Raw genomic sequence first — 19,859 nt, 5'->3', positions numbered from 1 at the left:
ATTAATTCTTTGTTATTTAACTCTTAATTGCGGATAGTTTTTGCATGATCTTAGTGGTAACTAAGTTGTGTAAAAGTTATTTTGATTGATTGGTTAGAAGCGATTGTTTCTATGACGGGTACGGTAGAAAGTAATTAATAGTTAATAAGAGTTAACGGGTTAATGGTTGGGTACAATCAATATACACAATTGTTATCTAAATAACCAAAACAATTAGTTGACAAGGAAAGTTATGAAAGGCGTCTTGGGGTACCGGTCTTAGTAATGGAATTAGTTAATTAAGGGAATTGAATAAAGTAACGAACTTGACGGGTACGGGGTGAGTCTTTGTTTAGTTCTCGGTTATTAATTAACATATTTGAATTGGTTCTTCATTTAAGTGCAGCCTATATAAGTTGTGTCATGGAGTCGAAGTAGATGATCTTTTAATTAATATTGATATTAAAATTTCTCTTTTCAATTAATTCTACGGAATTATTAACTTTTTCAAATTAACTAACCGCTTTCAAAACCAAGGAGACGGGAGTCCTTAAATCCAAAACTCTTTTTAAAACTGAATTAAACTTGCTTGCTCTAAATCAGTCCCTGTGTTCGATCCTGGACTTACTGATAGCTTTACTATACATGATAAGGTACACTGCCTGTGTGTAGAAGTTTAACTATTAGTATTTTCTTGTTTATAAATGTAAGACTAAATTTTACACATCAGGTTTCTTGAAAAGTAAAAGGGAAAAGGAATCGAATAAGACTTGTGAAGATTGAGAGGCTGGCCACGTTTTTTTAAGCCCAATATATAAATTTTCAGTTAAAATTTTAGCCCAAGTCAAAAGCAAATCATGAACCGAAACCGCCGGCTACCGGCCTAACCGCCGGTTACAGGCCCAACCGGCCGGCCCATTGCAAGACAGAACTAACAGCATGAACCGGACCGTTTTACATACCGGGTCACGGCCGACCCGGGCCAACCGGCCGGTCTGGTCCGACCACAAAAACATTGACTAGAACAACAACAATACACTGTTGGAATTAATCTTGATGGTATGGGTTGGTTTGGTTTGCGAGTCACGGGTACGGGTCACTTAATTAAATGGGTTACCGGCTTTGCAAATGGGTCATGAATCTCTTAATGAAAGAAGTGGTCAAATTGACCGAGTTTAATGGGATTTAGAGGGTGATCGTGGGCTTTTGTTTAGTCCGGTTCTTTAGGATGGAAATTAGTGTTTTAGTTGTTTCTTATTCCGTTTGTAAGTCTATATATATACAGCATGTACTAGCATTAGTTTTTGTACCTCTTTATTTTCATTAGTGATATACAGTTAGCTTTCAAAACCATATTCTCCTTTTCACATACTCACGTACATTATACATATATATTGAGTGTGTTGCGTGTGAGTTAGGAGCCTGAAATCCTTCATACACAGTCTCATCAAATGCAGATACGAAGAGAATATCAATTTCAATTCATAATCAAACCCATGATGGCTTGATGCACATTTATGCAGATTCATACAGGAACCTTGTTGCCACTGGCTATCAACAGGCCTGTGCCATGAATTTTGGGTGCCCAACTCGATAATATATTAATAGTGCCTATTAAACGTCAAAATTTGTCATTAACGGCTGAAGTATAGTAAGTATATATATAAAGGTATCAAAACAACCATAACAATAATGTCGTTCGAAAATTTAAATTTTGATAATTAATACCATAAGTTGTTTAAGTCTCACATAAAAAAATTAATCAAAGTTTATAAATCAATATATATGTTTGGACAATGAACACTTCCAGTTTGCGTATATACTCTTTGCGACTATCTGCATATATTAACGTCAAAAATTATAGGATGAGATTATTATGTATGGTATAATAATAAAATAATAACATGATTATATTGATGGACTGGTGGACTTTAATATATAAGATAACAACAACATCTTTTGCCTATAGATATATCTTTAGCAGCAAGATTTAATTTAATATATCAATCTATCAGTGACGTATTGTATACAAAATTTGGTGCCCTTACTTTTTGGTGCCCTGTTCAATTGAGCCTTTCGCACTTGCCCAAGACCAGGCCTGGCTATCAATGTGTGTTTAATGTTGAGCAAACAATGTAGGTAGAGCAGTTCGAAAAGAAATGCATGAGCGTAGGATTAGACACAAGTGACACAACGATGTGCTCTTTGGTTAAAGAATGAATGAACAAATTAATGGTTCTTATTACTATAAGATTTCTTCTAACATCAAAAGGGACTTCGATGAAAGATTTGAAACTAAAATATAATTGGTACGTTAGTAAATCTTTTCACTTTGGTTCAAACAATGACTAACAACGTAACGACAAGTTAATTATGGGTTGGTTAACAAGTTAATATGCTTCAAAATAGTAAGGTGGTCTGGTGGAATAACGGATGAAGATCCTTTATAGATGCAGTTGAGAAATCTTGACCATTATATTAAAATCAATGGTTAAGATTTAAAAATGATTTTTAAATTTTGACATTCTATTTTAATTCAATATTTCTCAACTTTACATGTAAAGTTGTTTTCAATTTTAAAGAATCTTAACCCTGGAATATATTTATACCCTAGAATATTATAAATATATTTTCAAACTGAGAATAGTTAATATCTAAATTTGTTAGCATAATGATAGTGTTGATAATAGATCGAACTTAACAGAAATTTAGAGTAATTTGATTCATAAAAAAGTTCATAATTAACTTAAAGCTGGAGAAGTTTACAAGTATATTTTACTAGAAACCTCAACGCTAAGAAAAATAATTTAGTTAGATACTTAAATGCATATCTCAAAAGGATCGCAACCTAAAAAAATTCGTGTTCATGGAAACAAGCTAACCAAGAGGGAGGAACACAAGGTTAAGCAAGTACCAATGTGTTGGCTTATTGCTTTGATTTATGGGATCTCTTCTGTTAAATAGAGTAATAATTAACACGTTTAATTATTATGTTATATACTAATGCCCAGACCCGTCCATTGGACCGGTAGTTTCAAGCTATAAAATTTTACAATAATTGTGAAACAAAAAGTGTATGACAAATATCACAACTTAATGAATACGAAAGCTAAAGAATAAACATATGAAAATTAACTCCATATAAATATTGATTCCAATTTACCTTTTTTTCCAACTTTAGTTAAATAAAAAGAGAAACAAAAAGTGTATGACTAATATCACATCTTAATCAATACGAAAGCTAAAGAAGAAACATATAAAAATTAATTCCATATAAATATTGATTACAGTTTACCCTGTTTTTTTTTCAACTTTAGTTAAATAAAAAGAGAAACAAAAAGTGTATGACTAATATCACAACTTAATCAATACGAAAGCTAAAGAAGAATTAACATATGAAAATTAACTCCATATAAATAATTAAATATTATTTTCAGTTTACCTTTTTTTTTCCAACTTTAGTTAAATAAAAAGAGAAACAAAAGACATTTTTGGTAGTCAGTCATAACTTCTTCTTTTTTGCCGTAGGTATTTTTAATAATAAAGATTTTTTTTATAAGATTTTTTTATTAAAGGTCGGCATTTTTTACTAAACAAATATTAAAAAATAAATGATTAATAAAGAGGAGTATTATGCTAAAGGAGAGAGATTATGGGTGCCAAATGCACCCCCAACTTCCTCTTTTAGTTATATTATAGATAATCTTCAAAGATATTCTGTTTTTATTGCATTTATATCTATGAAGAATGCTCATTTAAAAACTAAAATTATCGTAAAACTAAAAAACTTATTAAAATACACTATGATTTGAACATAACCAATGTGTTTTCTAAAAAAAATGCATTGTGTTGAGTTTCAAAGCACAATGTGTTTTTGATAGCGCGTAAAAACCATTTTTAAATCACAGTGTGTTTTTGATAGCGCGTAAAAACCTAGAAACTGGTCAAACACACAGTGATTTGAAACTTAATACAATTTGAAAACACATTGTGATAAGTTCATATCACATTGTGTTTTGACCCGTTTCTAGTTTTTATTGAATTATTAGTTTTCAAATGATAACAAATTTACAGCCCTTATATGTATACCTATATACGTTTTTCGTCTGACATAAAATTCATTAAATAAAAAAAAAGAAAATTACAATTTTGGTCTCTTAAGTTGGCAGGAATTTCAGTTATTGCTCTTAAGTGAATTAATTACAGATTAAACCTTGAAGTTGGTCAATTTTTTCACTTTTTACTTCGTGACTAACAACCGTCTATTTGGTCCGTTAAGTAACGGGCAAATTCGTCATTTCACCATGATCATTTCTTCATCTTCTTCCAAACTCAAACACAAACCCAAATCATCAGGTTTTGCAGAAAATGAAATGTCAACAGAAATCACGTCGATTGAAAATTTGAAAATCACGCCGGAAAAATTAAGATCTAGATTTATCTTTTGTTTTTTCGAATAAGACCACGAAACATGTTGCAATCGACTCAGAAATCAATCGCGCACGAACGCTAGCCAAAATAAATTTAACTTCGCTTGGAAAATTTAACTCGCCGGAAAAAACCTGTTTGAATCAAAAAGGAAGACAAAACAAAGCAAATGCACTTCGAATCCAACCAAATCTAGCTAAAACCGATGATGATTCAAGCAATTCCGAATCCAAAAATCCTTGTTTCCGATCTCAGATGTGCGTGTTTCGAGTGTGTGCTTGATGTGTGTTTTTCAGTTGACATTTCGTTTTTCGGTTGTCGTGATTTTCAAAATATGGGTTTGTGTTTGAGTTTAGAAAAAGAAGAAGAAGAAGAGATCATTGTGAAATGACGAATTTGTCTCTCACTTAACGAACCTGGTAGATGGTTGTTAGGCACAAAGTGAAAAGTGAAAATTTGACTAGTTTCAGGATTTCTTCTATAATTAATTCACTTTAGGGTAATAACTGAAAATCTTACCAATTTGAGAGACAAAAATGTAATTTTCTCAATAAAAAATGAGTGGTTACATGTAAATAGTTAGCTTTTGAAAATATTAGGAAATTTTGGTTAAAGTATCGAATAACTGAATAAGGCTTTGTACCTGGATTACAAAATGAGTTAATTAATGCATGCACGTTTGGCAACAAATCTAATCCGACTATCAACTAATTAATGAAACAAATACGAGTAACATTTTAGTCTCAAATAATCAAATAGATAATTGTATCAAGTCTTTGGTCATAATCTTGAAATTGGGGCGTTGATCGGGCGGCTCTTATATCGGGGATTGGCAAAATATTTGGGGTTTGAGGTTAGAGCACCTTTTTCAAACACATTGCCAAACATCTATCAGTATAGGTGCTTAATTAATTAAATTATCCTTTTTAATTTAATACAGTAAGTAAATTAAACATTTATTAATGATAATATGATATATATGATGTCATCAGTTTAATTTTTTACTTCGAATTTGTATTCAACGTTCACAAATGCATTACCATTTTATAAACCTCAAAGCCCAACGAAGGATAAATTAAATGAAGGATAAATAATACTACTGTACTAACTTTACTCGTTATTGGTAGCCGAATGGACTAATGGTATATATGGACATGTAATATAAAGACGAGACTCAACTCACTCAACGATTCAAATTTGAAATTTCAGTAAAGATAACCGTGTAGAAAGGAGTTTACAAAACCTTGATACCCCCAGAACCCAGATCGTAATATTATTGACAAAAAAAAAACGAAAACCGTTTTGTATTAAAAGTAAGAAAAATTGCCAATGAGGTGTTGATATAGCGGTGCAAGGGGAGGGGGTAACCTTGCCTAGTGGTCCGGGGATATAAATCCGAGTTTTGACGTTTATTTATTAAAGTATGGGAATAGGAAATTGGGAATAACATATATGCAGCAAATTGGAAGTTATAAAGAGTTTTTTTAAAAAATAATTTTCATATTGACCCTTCAAGTTTTAAAGTATACAGGATTGTCCCCTCCTTAACAACATAACTGCAGGGATGATTTTCTCTTAAAGTATAGCTTGAGTGGACATGGTAAATTGGTAACGAACTAAAATTAATCGCGCGTTTGTGTCGTGTTGTGTTCAATCTTGAAGGTACTTTTTGGTGCTCTTAACTACTATAGATATCGATTTCACATATTAACTCGTTTTATACGATAAGGTCCAAAATACTTAATTTGTCAAAATCATCGACTGGTAGACAAATTATCTTAAATCATGAAGATTAATTTGGGTGGTCGAGGACTTGGTATGAAGATAACATGTTGCTGAGGTATATATCTATGTACCGAAGTTATCCATTTTATGAAAAATATCTCTAACACTATTTCCTATATATATATATATATATAAGTGTTATTATCACATAAATGAAAGAAAAACAAAACATGGTTTGTGATCGAAAGACTACAAAATGACTCGTGTTCATGAACGCTTTTCCCATACACATTGGTTTGATGTAAACACGTTCTATAGATCCTATACCGCGAGTCCGCAACACTTTACACACCATAAAAAACACTATTATTGGTCAATATTTGGGCTTGTTAAAATGCTTGAAACTAAATAGGGTGAAAATATTGTATATACTCGAGTTATCTAGTCATATACTACTAGCTATCACGAGTGTAAATTGAGTAGTAACCAAAAAAAAAAAAAAGTCTTCCAAAAATGGATTATTTCATGTATTTTGAAGTAATAGAGTAGCTACAAAATCATAAAGCAGGTGAAATTTACAAGATTGGGGGCATTTATATGAGTAGATGTACACACGAATTGAAGAAGACCATAAAACAAATGATAACCTCAAGATGAGCAAGTTGAAGAAGAAGGCTTTATAAATTAAGTATGGATGCTACCTCATTCAGGAAATGCTTGACCCAACATGTTTGTGGGTGATGCCCACACCTCTTATTTTATGAACATGACATGTACGTATTAGATATATGTTACCTATACTTATGTACGTACATACTATCTTGTCCTAAATCAAGTTTATTATTTTGTAATAGTTTTCTAAAGTATTATTTAGAACTCCTAATATGATATTGTATTTGTAAATGATCGTTATTAGTCATTCGAATATTGCGAGTAGCAATAATAGAGTATTAGAGTTAATGAACATTTTATATTTGTATTTTTTGTGTTCAATGAATTAAAGGGTGTTTTAACTTATAATATGATTATTAAATCTGCTTAATGGGCAATAGGTAATCAATCATGTTTTTAACTATTTCATACATATAGTTAAAGACTGCTTATAAATATCACGAGTTCACTAATAATTAAAATGCTACGTCATTATTTATTATACGTAAATTAAATTTAATAAGTTCTAGAGATATTTTATGTAGAAAATTTTACTTTCAAGGAAACGAAGCTGTTAATTTACAATTGAAAAATTAGAAGTTTCATTGGTTAATTTGAGTTGTAAGACAAATGTAATTTTCTTGATATCAAAGTAAGGTGAGAATGGAATCCCAAGTGGGAAGTTCCAAAGGGCTCCCACAAAACAAATGTCTACATGTTTAATGAGCTAAGGACCCCTACACCCCACCACCCTTAATAAGACCTCATGCTAATATATCCTCTATATAAAGAAATTCATCTACCATTCTCTTCCATAATATTCATCAACTCTACTCAACCACATCTTTTGCTAATCAACAACAAACATCACTTCATAGTCCAACCTTCTTTTAAATACTTCTTGTTTATCTATTCAAATTTGCAAGTTCAAGTTCCATATCTTGGCATTTGATATCAAACTTTTGATCTCTAAAAAGAATCAAAGTTCTAGTGATCAAATGAAGATGATGGGAAGCAATAGCATGGGGAGATCAAAAAGAAGAGTTTCAAGTAAACTTGGAGGAATCCTTAAAGAGCAAAAGGCAAGGCTCTACATTATTAGGAGATGTGTGGTGATGCTTCTATGCTATCATGACTAATATCTCTTGCTCACTAGATCTTCTTTATATATGTTCTTGAAATAGTGTGTAAATGGATATATGGCTTAAGAGCATCACAATTTTGACTTAAATTAGTATTTGCCTTTAATGGACTTCCATGTATATAGGATATATATGCTACTTCTTTTCTAGTATCTTTTATTTCAATTCTCTTCAACTTTTTAAATGATAACTGTATTATTTTGAAGGCTATCAAAAACTAAATCTTTAAAGTATTATCTTTTATATTTATTTATTTATATAACTAACCATCTATTATTGTGAAGATACAATGAGATCACTATACTTTCCTAGAGTAAGAAGTTTTAGACAAATGATCATTGATATTGATATATTGAAGTATAATAAATAAATCTATAAGAGATATACGATATTTGAACTTTTCCGAAAAGTTGTTCTTTATTATAACATATATTTTTTAGGAACTATATGGTTCATATATGATGGAAGGAGGACTGTCATAATCGAAAGCTCGAAAACTGATTCATATAGTTCTTATACATCTTGCATCTCTGTTCCCCATGAGTTTTATTAATTTCTTCGGGCTTCTCACAAAATTGGCAACATCCTTCATTACAAGCTTAAACGTTAGAATTTTATTTGTAAAAGATGAGCAGAAATTACATCAATTTGAATTCTCAAGCTTTTTAAAATCTTGAGTTAAATTTGCTGAAAGAATATGTCAGATGTTCTTTTTTTGATCTATGTGAATAAATGAAATAGGGCAAGTAAAATCAAAAATGTAGAAAGATCAATCTTTTTCTTTTTCACATCAGTACCAAAAGCGATATGATGTACTTCAGATAGATTACTTAAATGTAAAGAACGAAAACGCTACGTGAATACGTATAAGTGGAGTTGTCAATAGGAAGCAAACGAAGTATGGTTGACAGATGCATTTAATTTTCGTAAAAGTCATGGGTTCGACCTTTAGAGATCACCTGTTTTTCAAGTTTTTTTTTTAAAATACCACTTTGTAGTAACACATGTACGTTTAAGACTATTACCATTGTATGCTGAACTTAATTGAGTGTAATTTGAACATTTTCTAAAAAACAAAATTGCCAAAATGAATGTCTTTACATGACAAAATAAAAAAATCGCGTATACGGTTTAGTTATTCCATAAAGCTTTTGTAGCATTATTGTGTCACAAACATACACTATGATCTTTACATATAACTACAAGAACAAAACCTTTTACTATAAAAAGTTGTGACAAATGACGATATGAAAAAATATTATATATGGTGAGCTAACAAGATATATAATCAACACATATATATGGTGAGCTAACAAGATATATAATCAACACATGTCATAAATATTATGTGTTGGAAGATAAAATATGTTTAGAATGTAAGGAAAAAAAGTTATTCCCTTTATCATAACCATGTTTTATAGAATTGATGACTCGATTAATTAAGTTGGTTGTGTGCTTAAAAAACAAGTCTAAGTGACTCTTGACTTTTGTTATGTTTTACTAACGGGAAATGATTAATCCTTTCTATTTTAACTAAATAGCCTAAAAATTCTTTTAATTATGAAATGCTGATATATGAAAAAAATCATAAAGCAAGATTAAGAAAGAAAATTAATGGATAACACATTTCACATCTTATAGTTTTAGGAAGATTTTTAGGCTAATTTTTAAGAAGATTTATCATTTTCCTTTACTAAATTCTGCCATTTTACTAATTGCTAATATGACGCATCATAGGTAATACGAGTAAGAATCGAAGCTTGGCTCACTGATAAGTAAAGTTGTCAGAATTGCCATATCAAGCTATTAACATTAACATTTTAGATATAAAAATAGTAATAATGGAAAAGGTTTTAACAAGAATACTGTATATTAATGCAAGATAAATTAATGACGTAAGAGCCTGAAAATCTGTCTAAAATGGACCTAATCACTTAGGGAATGTGGTTTTTTCTTCAATCACATCTACCATTTGTACACTGACCTATTCAAATTTTTATGCCTATCTTTATCAGGTCTTTTATTTCCATTAATTATTTATTTACCTTCCTGCAAATGTACTTGAGAACTCTAAATGGGCCATTTTAAGCCCAAAGGGTGATAAACTATTAAACTCCAGACTCCAGAGTAATTAAGGTATAGTATTATCTAAGTGTGATATTTTAGTTTCTGTAGGCCCATTAACATTGAAAGTGCTCCCCACTTCACATTATTACATTTTCTTGTCAAATCAAGAATTATTTACCACACTTTTCTTTTGTATTTCAATTTTAGAAATCATGTCAAACAGTCCCTTAATAAGACCAACATCAACTCACAAGAAATATTATTTCTATGTAATAATATGACCGATATGATACAGTATAACATTTGATATTCTTGAAAATTATAATTGTTATTGTTATCATCAAGATTATTATACTAGTTTAGTACTGATATTACGAGTATCATTGTTTACCATTAAATAGATGCGTTTTGGTCCCCGCAATACATGGTTTCTGGATACTTATTAGGTTAAAATAGAGTTTTCATTTACTTTCAAAGTTAGACCTATTATATATCTTCAAATTAAACTATAAATACTTGAATAATAGAAACTAAGAGCAATCCAAGTGATAAACCTTATTATAGGTTTATAAACAAGACGTGTTATTAATTTATAAACTGGCCTATTGAGTGTATGAACTTACATCCACTATTGATAAACTTACATCCACTATTGAGGGGACATTGGATAGAAATTATGCTAATATGATGTTGACGTGACAATGTATTAGATGTATTAAGGGAGATCATTGGTAGTGATTTATAAAACTATCATGCGCTGATAATTACTTATTATTTTTTTTAACAGATAGAAAGTTAGAAACTACTCGTAATAAAAGAAAAGTTAGTTACTAAAAACAGAAAGTTATTATGCCACTAATAAAGAAACACAAAGCATCTAACAAGTAATCTTACCCTAATTGGATAATTATATACACAGAACTTAAAAGAAATGAGGTTTGTGGGGCATTATATTATTGTGGTCCAACCAGCATACCATGTGTGCCACGTAGATTGGGTCTGCAAATAAATAGTGTTTCTTTTGTTTGAATACCAACTTCATTTTGATTTGTTTGGTTCGGTTTCATTTTGGGTAATAATAATAACACCAATCACTAGCATAAGCCATTATTTTAATGAAAAATATTAAATACAGCCTTAAAAGCTATATTTAACGTGCATAAAAAAACTTATACCTTCTATATTAAAAGTCCGTCCCCTGATTTTCATGATAAATATACAAACAATTTATGCATCTTAAACACAGCCCTAAATACTGTATTTAGCAAACCCTTATTTTAATTGGTCCCAAAACATGATTTCTAATTTCTGAGTTGCCTGATTATGATACTTTAGTTATTTTGTCAATGGTGAGCGGTGACTTAGCCTTAATACAATAGAATTGTTGGTTATAAAGGATCTACTATAAATCTTGATTTACAAATTAAATTAGTTTAGGTCAAATAGTATCACACTATCACTATATGAGAAAAACCTTAAGCTTTTTGATAAGCCATACAAAATATATTAAACTTGACCCATTATGTAAAACAGAAACAAGTAGCCTACTATACGATAGATGTACTACAAGAGCACATACACAATATCAATCTCGTTAATCTGAAAGGTCATCAGAATGATGAACAATTATGAATCTTTAATTATATAACATGTTGTAGCCAACTTAATTAAGGTAAAATTGTATTTTAAATGATGATGTTCTTTACTAAAATGCAATAACTAACTTGCTACTCTACAAAGGAGAAAATCATAATATACTAAAAAAATAAAAAATAAAAAAAGGAAATGAATGGAACCCTCTGGTTCCATATATCGTCTTGTCACCCAGAGCGCATTCCTCATAAAACTGATCATGTCTGTTAAGCCACCATTCTCACATGGATCACAAGATATAGTTTATTCACTCGCCTTTGCCAAGTTTTTAACGCATGATAGCGATATCACTCCATCTATTGGTGGATTATACGTGGTGATTTATGTGTACTTCACCAGTGATCTATCTATTTGACCGACAATCTATTAACAGCTTTGATAAACATAATAACATAATGCAAATAAGAATGATCATATAGCTCACCGGGTTTAAATTTTGACAAGTTTAGTACTTGATCAAAATACATATTTCATAAGTAGGATCTTAAGCTTGTTTAAGTTTAATCATTTGTTATACATATGTCTAGCCTTTAGAATAAATAAAAAAAACTATAGAAAAGGACAAAAATCAAAGAGGGGTAGGTTTGAAATGTGTAAGGCAGAAAGGAAGCTGAAAATTGAAAGAAGAATGAAGGTGTCGGCCGTATTAAACAAGTTAGTAAATCGGGTAAGTGATCGGGTCAAAAACACGGGTAGATAGAGCAAGCAAGCTAGGCCAGCAGCCTTATCCTTGTCCACGTGCGGCCAACCCCACCATTCCCCACCCTTTTGGTTTTTGAGATTCTTTTCTAATCACCAATCACCATCCATTACCATCTCACATTCATTGCCCTTCGTCTATTCATATCAATATTTAGATCATTTCATTTCATATCTCTTTCAAACATATATATACATTATTATTATTATTATGATAAAATTGTTCATGATTGTGCTTCAAGTTTCAACTATAGATTATTGAGTTAGTGTGTTCACAAATCATGTAAGTAATAGTGTTTGACACACCATGTGATAAACTCATAAGTTTTTGTTAAAGTAAAATGTCCAATTTCAAAGAAATTAGGTTGAAAATTATTCTTCAAAAGCTTTAAAATGCATTTAAATATTTTTTTAGATGCACATGTAGCTAGTAGAAAGTACTACTCGTATTTATGATGAATGAGGAATATTGCTTTCCATTTAGTAGCAAGACAAAGAATATTTAGTATATCGTTCAAAAGTGCACAACTTATAACTAACGATGATTTTCTATAACGTGTTCTTAAAATTGATTTTTAGTATGTCTCTTTAAAATTCATTCATACATCAAAGTAAACTAATAATTAATTTTCCTTCTATCTTTAATTTATAAATGCGTGCTTCATTGCGCCAAACGTAGTTGTGAGTCGCTGATTTTGTGTGCTCGTAGAAAAGAAAACCAAAGTGTGCCTGATATCGAGAGGAAAACTTATTCAAGAATCAATTATACTATTTTAGTAAACAAAACATTAAATATATGTTTGACCAAATAAATGTGAATTACGACTTGTATGTCCAAGCGATAAAATGATAGCACTCATCATCAGGATAAATGAAACATGAGTATTGAATGCTTTGACGTATTTACTAAAGGTTTGGTAATGCATGTTAAAGACATGGGTGGTACGCACATATATATATATATATATATATGTGTGTGTGTGTGTGTGTAAAGCAACGGTGAAAAATATATAGGTTATTCGGGTCAAATTCTTACCAATAAGGCAATAACAAGTAAGAACATTAAGTTGATTAATTGTCACCACTATAACAAGTACTCAAAAGCTAACTATACTTTCAATTAATAAGTAATTAAAAACATTAGCATTATATTTGACATTTTTAGTCATATATACTTGTCTTTCCTATCAACACAACTATCGTTTGCCACCATTTGCATCTATATAGTGTCATCTCGAAGCAATTAGGGGATTAAAAGCGAGTTTATTGAATCGTCATATATATATATATATATATATGGAAAAAAAACCCATATTTGTAGTTTCTAAAATCTATTAAAAAAACAATTAGGAGAGAGAAAGGGTATTTGGTAAATATATACTCGTAATTGATAGAAGGGACATTTTGGGAAGTAAATGTTAAAATTTAAAATGTTAGACATAAACTTTTTGCTTTATAATATACCATAGATAGTATAGATATAGATATGCAATCAAAATTCTTAAATTACGGATACCCAACGGGGATGGGGCTAAGGATGGGAAATGAGATCCCTACATTAGCATTCTGTCCATACCTTCAACATTTTTCCTTCCATTTGTTCTGTTATTGTAAATTGTTCGTTAGATAGGATTGTATTACTTAGATACAATTTTACCTAATTGCTTAAAAGAAATTGCATTTGAACCAGATTTTTGTGAAGAAATGAGTCAAATATATTGTTGTCAGTCAATAGTCCCATCCTTTAGGTTTGGTGTTACGTGGAATCCTCGCATCAATATAGGCCAAAATAGAGGACCACATCAACTTGGATGTGCAACCAACGGTGTGGAATTTGGCTAACTTTTCAGTAACATCAGTCTTTATGAACTTTACATATATATATATATATATATATATGTGGTCTAGTCGGCAATCATCTTGATGTACATGTATTTTCTGACAAGAACACTCGTGTGTTTGATTTTGAAGAAGGCTTATCATATGTAACAATGTAATTGAAAGAATGACGAGAAAAACATTTAACAATAACTTCATGGGTTAAATTAACCAAATATGTGATCAAACGTTTTGAAACGGTTAAAATATCACATTTAACAATGTGATTGTTAATTAAGTAATTCTACAAAGTTCACAATGCCAATATTCTTTGAGTATTCTAACCATGATATGTTGATGACCATAAATCATCTATATAGTAGAACTCCGGCTCTGCTCAAGCATAGTATCTAACCTAACATATATGTGTCATTGGATGGCACATTTTGATATTAATGTCTACATTCCTCTAATAGGAGTAATATGGTTAACCAACACATTATCACTCATCCATATACCGGTCTCATGATCGACATTGAGAGAAGATATATAGCGTAACACTAGTAAGAATAATAGATATAAGATCCAATGAACTAATGAAACTGACCAACTTGCTATGATCACTCGTTAAAAGTATTAGAATATGATATTTTTCCTTTCATTGTACAAAAAAAAAAGTTAAATAATCAACACATATTTTGATATTTAATTCACTCAATAATGCCCAAAACTACAATCAAATTTATGTCTTAGATATATAATTAAGTATAAGCCAATAATGTAGTTAACGAGCAACAACCCATAGTTATAAAGTCTTGATTCTTGATTCAAGCAATGAATCTAGAAGACATAAAGTATGATACATATCTTTCAATTTTCAAGCAACCCATCAAATTGCCAACATACATATTGATAATTCACTCAATAATGCCCAAAAGTACACCCAAACTCATGTCATATATCTAATCAAGTGTAAGCCAATAGTGTAATTAGCTAGCTAGCACCAACCCAAAATCTTAAAAACTCTTTGATCCACTATTCAAGTATTGAATCTGGAAGACAGGTGTTGATGATGTGAGTTGGACCTCACAAAGAAAATTAGGCCCTATGTATAGAGAATAGGGAGTTCATATGCACACACTATGAGAACATAATGGGCCCATTATTTACATGACCATTTGGCAAAAGGGAGAACTTATGGGGTGCTCTCACTTGGCTTCATATTCAAAGTTCAGGCTTTAAATAATTGTATTGGTCCCCCCTTTAAGGTCTACTCTTATTTGATGTCTTTTACACCACTAGAAATTATTGCATAAGATATTTAGAAATGTGAAGCTCAATAATTGTGGTAGTCAAATTGGCTTCAAAAGTGGTCTTTTTGGTGTCCTAGACCCATTAACTTTGTTTGTGTCGCAAAAAGTTGGTTAAGAATTGCCTTGTAACACCCAAGAGAGTTACTAATCAAAATGCAAAATGCTTTGCTACCCCAATGTGTTTGGACCTGGTGAGTCTATTAGAGATGATGTTAACCGTGTGGTGACTAACTTTCGAATTTAGTTGACCCAACCAGACTTTTTGGTACAAATATTATAGGTAAATTCATATTTTAGGTCTGTGGAAATTGCGAGGCATCTTGTCTTAAGTGGCTTACACAATTTCTTATATAAGATTGAACAACATCTTATATTGGTCACACATTATAATGTGGTAGTGATATTCGTACAACATATTTTGATACATTAATCGTTATATACAAACATTATGCAGTTTGTACCAATTCTACAACATTGAGCTATTATCGACTGTCAGAATTCATACATCCATTTGATTTTTAATTGTTTTTAGTTAGATTTTAATGTCCGTTATACTTTAAATGTTGTTGTAGATATGCATACCATTTAAAAAAGAAAATTTTAAAGTGAAAATTGTTGGGCCGCATATGGAAAAGTTTGATGATAGACCCAATTAGTTCAATGGACGGATGTTATTGGGCTTTGAATTAAAAAGGCCATAGTAGTCATGGATTATGGATGTGTTCCTAAAACTTTTTCTAAAGCCGACAGCCTTTGAGAATTGAGTACTTGCGTAGTTGCATAATTCTCCCAAAGTCCCAGTTCTTTATTGGCTTGTTGTAGAGGAATTTGGTAAAAATAAGTTGTTCTTAATTACACATGATCCATACACAAGGTGTCTCACTAAAAGTTAGATATGAAAGGGAATGATAATTGTATCATTATTTTTTTCTAATTTATCATAAAGTATAAATTTTTAAACATAGAATACAAACCAGTAATGTTTATGTTTGATAGATGTATCACCTGTGAAGCCGTGAAGGTATTTTCTAATATAAAATCTGATAAATATTTTTATAATTTTTTTTTTCATGTATACTCTTTAAAAACGTATTCATACATTTGCGATTGCGACTAGCTATTGGGTGTTTGTGAATCTTAGTTGATCTAGGATAACAACTTTGGAATGAAAAAACTCGAAACGGTTGACTTTTGTGTAACAATATACGAATTCACGTTTGTATAGTTTATCGGAGGGTTAAAGTCATCATAATGTAATGTACTTTTAAAAAAAGTTTATTTTATATAATGTACTCTTTTTTTGTTCATCTAGGTCATCGTACTCATGAAACTGGTTACAATAATCACTACTACAATTATGATGGGATACAACCGGTTAACAACATCTTTTCTAACCATAATATAATAATCTAACCTTAGTTAAATAAACAAACCCAAATTAAATGATCCCTACATCTTCATATACATTTTTTGTTTTTGAAAAAAAAGAGGGCAACCAAACTGCACATGTGACACATCTCCAACAATTAAACAATTCAATGTTATTACTCATTTGCCTGGATATTTGAAGGGAGTTCGTTCATAATAGTGTTTGTTGCGGTATGTTATCGTAGTTCATTATACTTCTCTAAATATTTTACTATTATATTTCTTTAAATATTTGTCATTTGGGTATAGCAAGAGGTGAGTCGGCTCGTGGTATAACAAGAGGTCAAGAGGAGGTGGTTGAGCTAATAGTGTAATTGCATAGTAACTATAGTCAAAGAAACCACAATTATTTGGCCTTCTTGTGAATTGAAAATTTTCCCCTATTGTGGTTATGTATGCCCGTAAACATTTGACAATTTAGGTCTTTTGGTTATGGACTTCTATGATCAAGGAAACCACAAGTATTTTGTGTGGTATGACTCTTTTGGTTTATGTCAATTAAACCCACTAAATGGGATATTAAAGTTTAGAACTTTCTGTTATTGTCTTTCATAAATTATAGGTTATTATCATTCATCCATTGCAATCCATCCATTTCAAAGATTGTTTAATGTTTAAGCTTCTTCAAGTATGTCAACTAATGAAATTGAATGATTTTTATATACACTAAAAAAATACTTCTTATATGCCAAACAACCACCAGTACGGCAATACCAAAAAAACATTGTATTGTGGAAAAAAAAATATGAGGTTGATGTTTTTAAAGTGGTAACTTACATGTCAGGTAAAAGGTAATTTGAGTGATATTATTAGATGTAAGTAGAAGTGCATTATTCTATATAAAATAAAAGTGCAAGTACAATGACCTAAATGAACAAAAAAAAAAGAGTAGCTTATATAAAATGAACTTTTTTTTAAAAGTACATTACATTATGGTGACTTTAACCCGTTTATCGGATGAGGAAGGTGAGTCACCAGACATGAGTTTATGCAGCGTGTGTTTTGGGTACCAAAATGATACATGAGACCATAGAGTTACCGTACATTTATTATTTTTTTAGTTTATTTGATAGTGATTGTAATATTTTTGGTATTTTAATGAAAGTTACCATTTATAAAAGGAAATTTAGGATAATATATAGAGAAAATCGCGACAATAGCCAATTTTTGTTGCGATCGTATCAAAATAACCAAGTTTTTTCGGATTATTACAAAATAGCCATATAAATCGCAATAATCTGCAAGAATCGCAATAAGATCATGAGAATCGCAATGAGATTCTTGAGAATTGCAATATGAGAATCGCAAGATCGCAATGAGATCACAAGATCGCAATGAGATCATAGAATCGCATAGAGATCATATAATCGCATAAAGATCATAGAATCGCATAAAGAACCTGCTGAATATTGAGATTTTGTAAAAAAAATTTTTTTTTTTTTTTGCAATTTTGTAATAAATAAAAAAAAAACATACTAGTTTATTACAAAATCCATGAATACAAAGCTTCAGAATTTCGATAACAATGTAACTTCAATACCTAATACAACACAACGTTTTTTTATTTATATCGAAATTTTGAAGCTTTGTATTCATGGATTTTGTAATAAACTAGTAAGCTTTTTTTTATTTATTGTTGACAAAATTGCAAAAAATAATAATAATAATAATAATAATAATTTTTTTTTTTACAGAATCTCAATATTTAGCAGGTTCTCTATGCGATTCTATGATCTTTATGCGATTATATGATCTCTATGCGATTCTATGATCTCATTGCGATCTTGTGATCTCATTGCGATCTTGTGATCTCATTGCGATCTTGCAAGATCTCATTGCGATCATGCAAGATCTCATTGCGATTCTCATGATCTTATTGCGATTCTTGCAGATTATTGCGATTTATATGGCTATTTTGTGATAATCTGAAAAAACTTGGCTATTTTGGTACGATCGCAACAAAAATTGGCTATTGTCGTGATTTCCTCTAATATATATTCTTAAAAACTACTACGATTTTTTTCTATTCGAAAGGTCTAAAAATTACGACTTAAGTAATATTAATCTTAATCTTATCTTAATATATACTATAAGACAGTTGAACTAATGACTTATTAACCAATCAAATCGCTTAATTTTATCAAATTGACTATCGCTTATGTCATTATTTAGATTAACTATAAATTAAAAATCTTAATAATTATTATCCAAATATATTATTATATTGGTATTTATATTAATTTGTAGAAAAAGTCTCATTAATTTACACTTTTTTGTTTTCCACCAATAATTTACACTTTTTAACCCTAAATACTTAATTTATATTTATTTTTAGCAATCAATTTAAGAAACTTTTTCTTAAATTTTTTAAAAACGTTACAAAAAGTATTTATATTTAATTTTTTAAAATTACAATTGTCACTTAAATCAAAAGTGGTAATTGCTATCAAACAATATGAAAACAATCCTAATTGTTACCTAATTATCATAGGACAGTAATTGAAAATAAACATATTCATGTTATGGGTCGTATCATGATTAAACACATATACTTGAATGTCAAGTACATGATCATAAGTATGTTTATATTTTAGTTCTTAATAATCTTTCATAATAATATCACATTATGAGTACAATTGGTTTTAAAAAAATTATATAATAAATAAATTATTGTAGCATGTGCCTTATGGAATGACTATGACAAACAATCACATGAATATGTATCAACTAATAATGACAATGACGAACATGCATGTGGTTATTGTACTACAACTTGCAAAGTATAACACTTGAAACCGTATATCTTCAAAATTATAAGTTTTTATTAATTAAATATATGAAGATTTAAAATTAATAATATTGTAAACCCCGTGTCCAGTATTGGATACGGGTCTAAAATTTAGTTGTTTTTCTAAACTTAAAAAAAAAAACACATAAAATCGAAAATTACTGGTAA

General features: G+C 30.1%; 1 protein-coding gene across 1 annotated transcript; it reads left to right on the top strand.

The window, feature by feature from the left end:
• The first annotated feature begins 7,588 nt into the window (after positions 1-7,588).
• LOC122596187 (small polypeptide DEVIL 4-like) lies at positions 7,589-8,158 on the top strand. Its single transcript, XM_043768719.1, has one exon. The coding sequence runs from the start codon at positions 7,782-7,784 to the stop codon at positions 7,920-7,922; it is 141 nt and encodes a 46-aa protein (XP_043624654.1). The 5' UTR covers positions 7,589-7,781; the 3' UTR covers positions 7,923-8,158.
• Positions 8,159-19,859: the final 11,701 nt, after the last annotated feature.

The sequence above is a fragment of the Erigeron canadensis genome, chromosome 4 (assembly GCF_010389155.1).
Source record: "Erigeron canadensis isolate Cc75 chromosome 4, C_canadensis_v1, whole genome shotgun sequence".
In the NCBI taxonomy this organism is placed as follows: domain Eukaryota; kingdom Viridiplantae; phylum Streptophyta; class Magnoliopsida; order Asterales; family Asteraceae; genus Erigeron; species Erigeron canadensis.
This window is presented reverse-complemented; position numbering and strand designations above follow the sequence as displayed.

What these genes read in the sequence shown, in the direction of transcription:
- LOC122596187 (XM_043768719.1), top strand. Translation starts at nt 7,782, where the DNA reads ATGAAGATGATGGGAAGCAATAGCATGGGGAGATCAAAAAGAAGAGTT.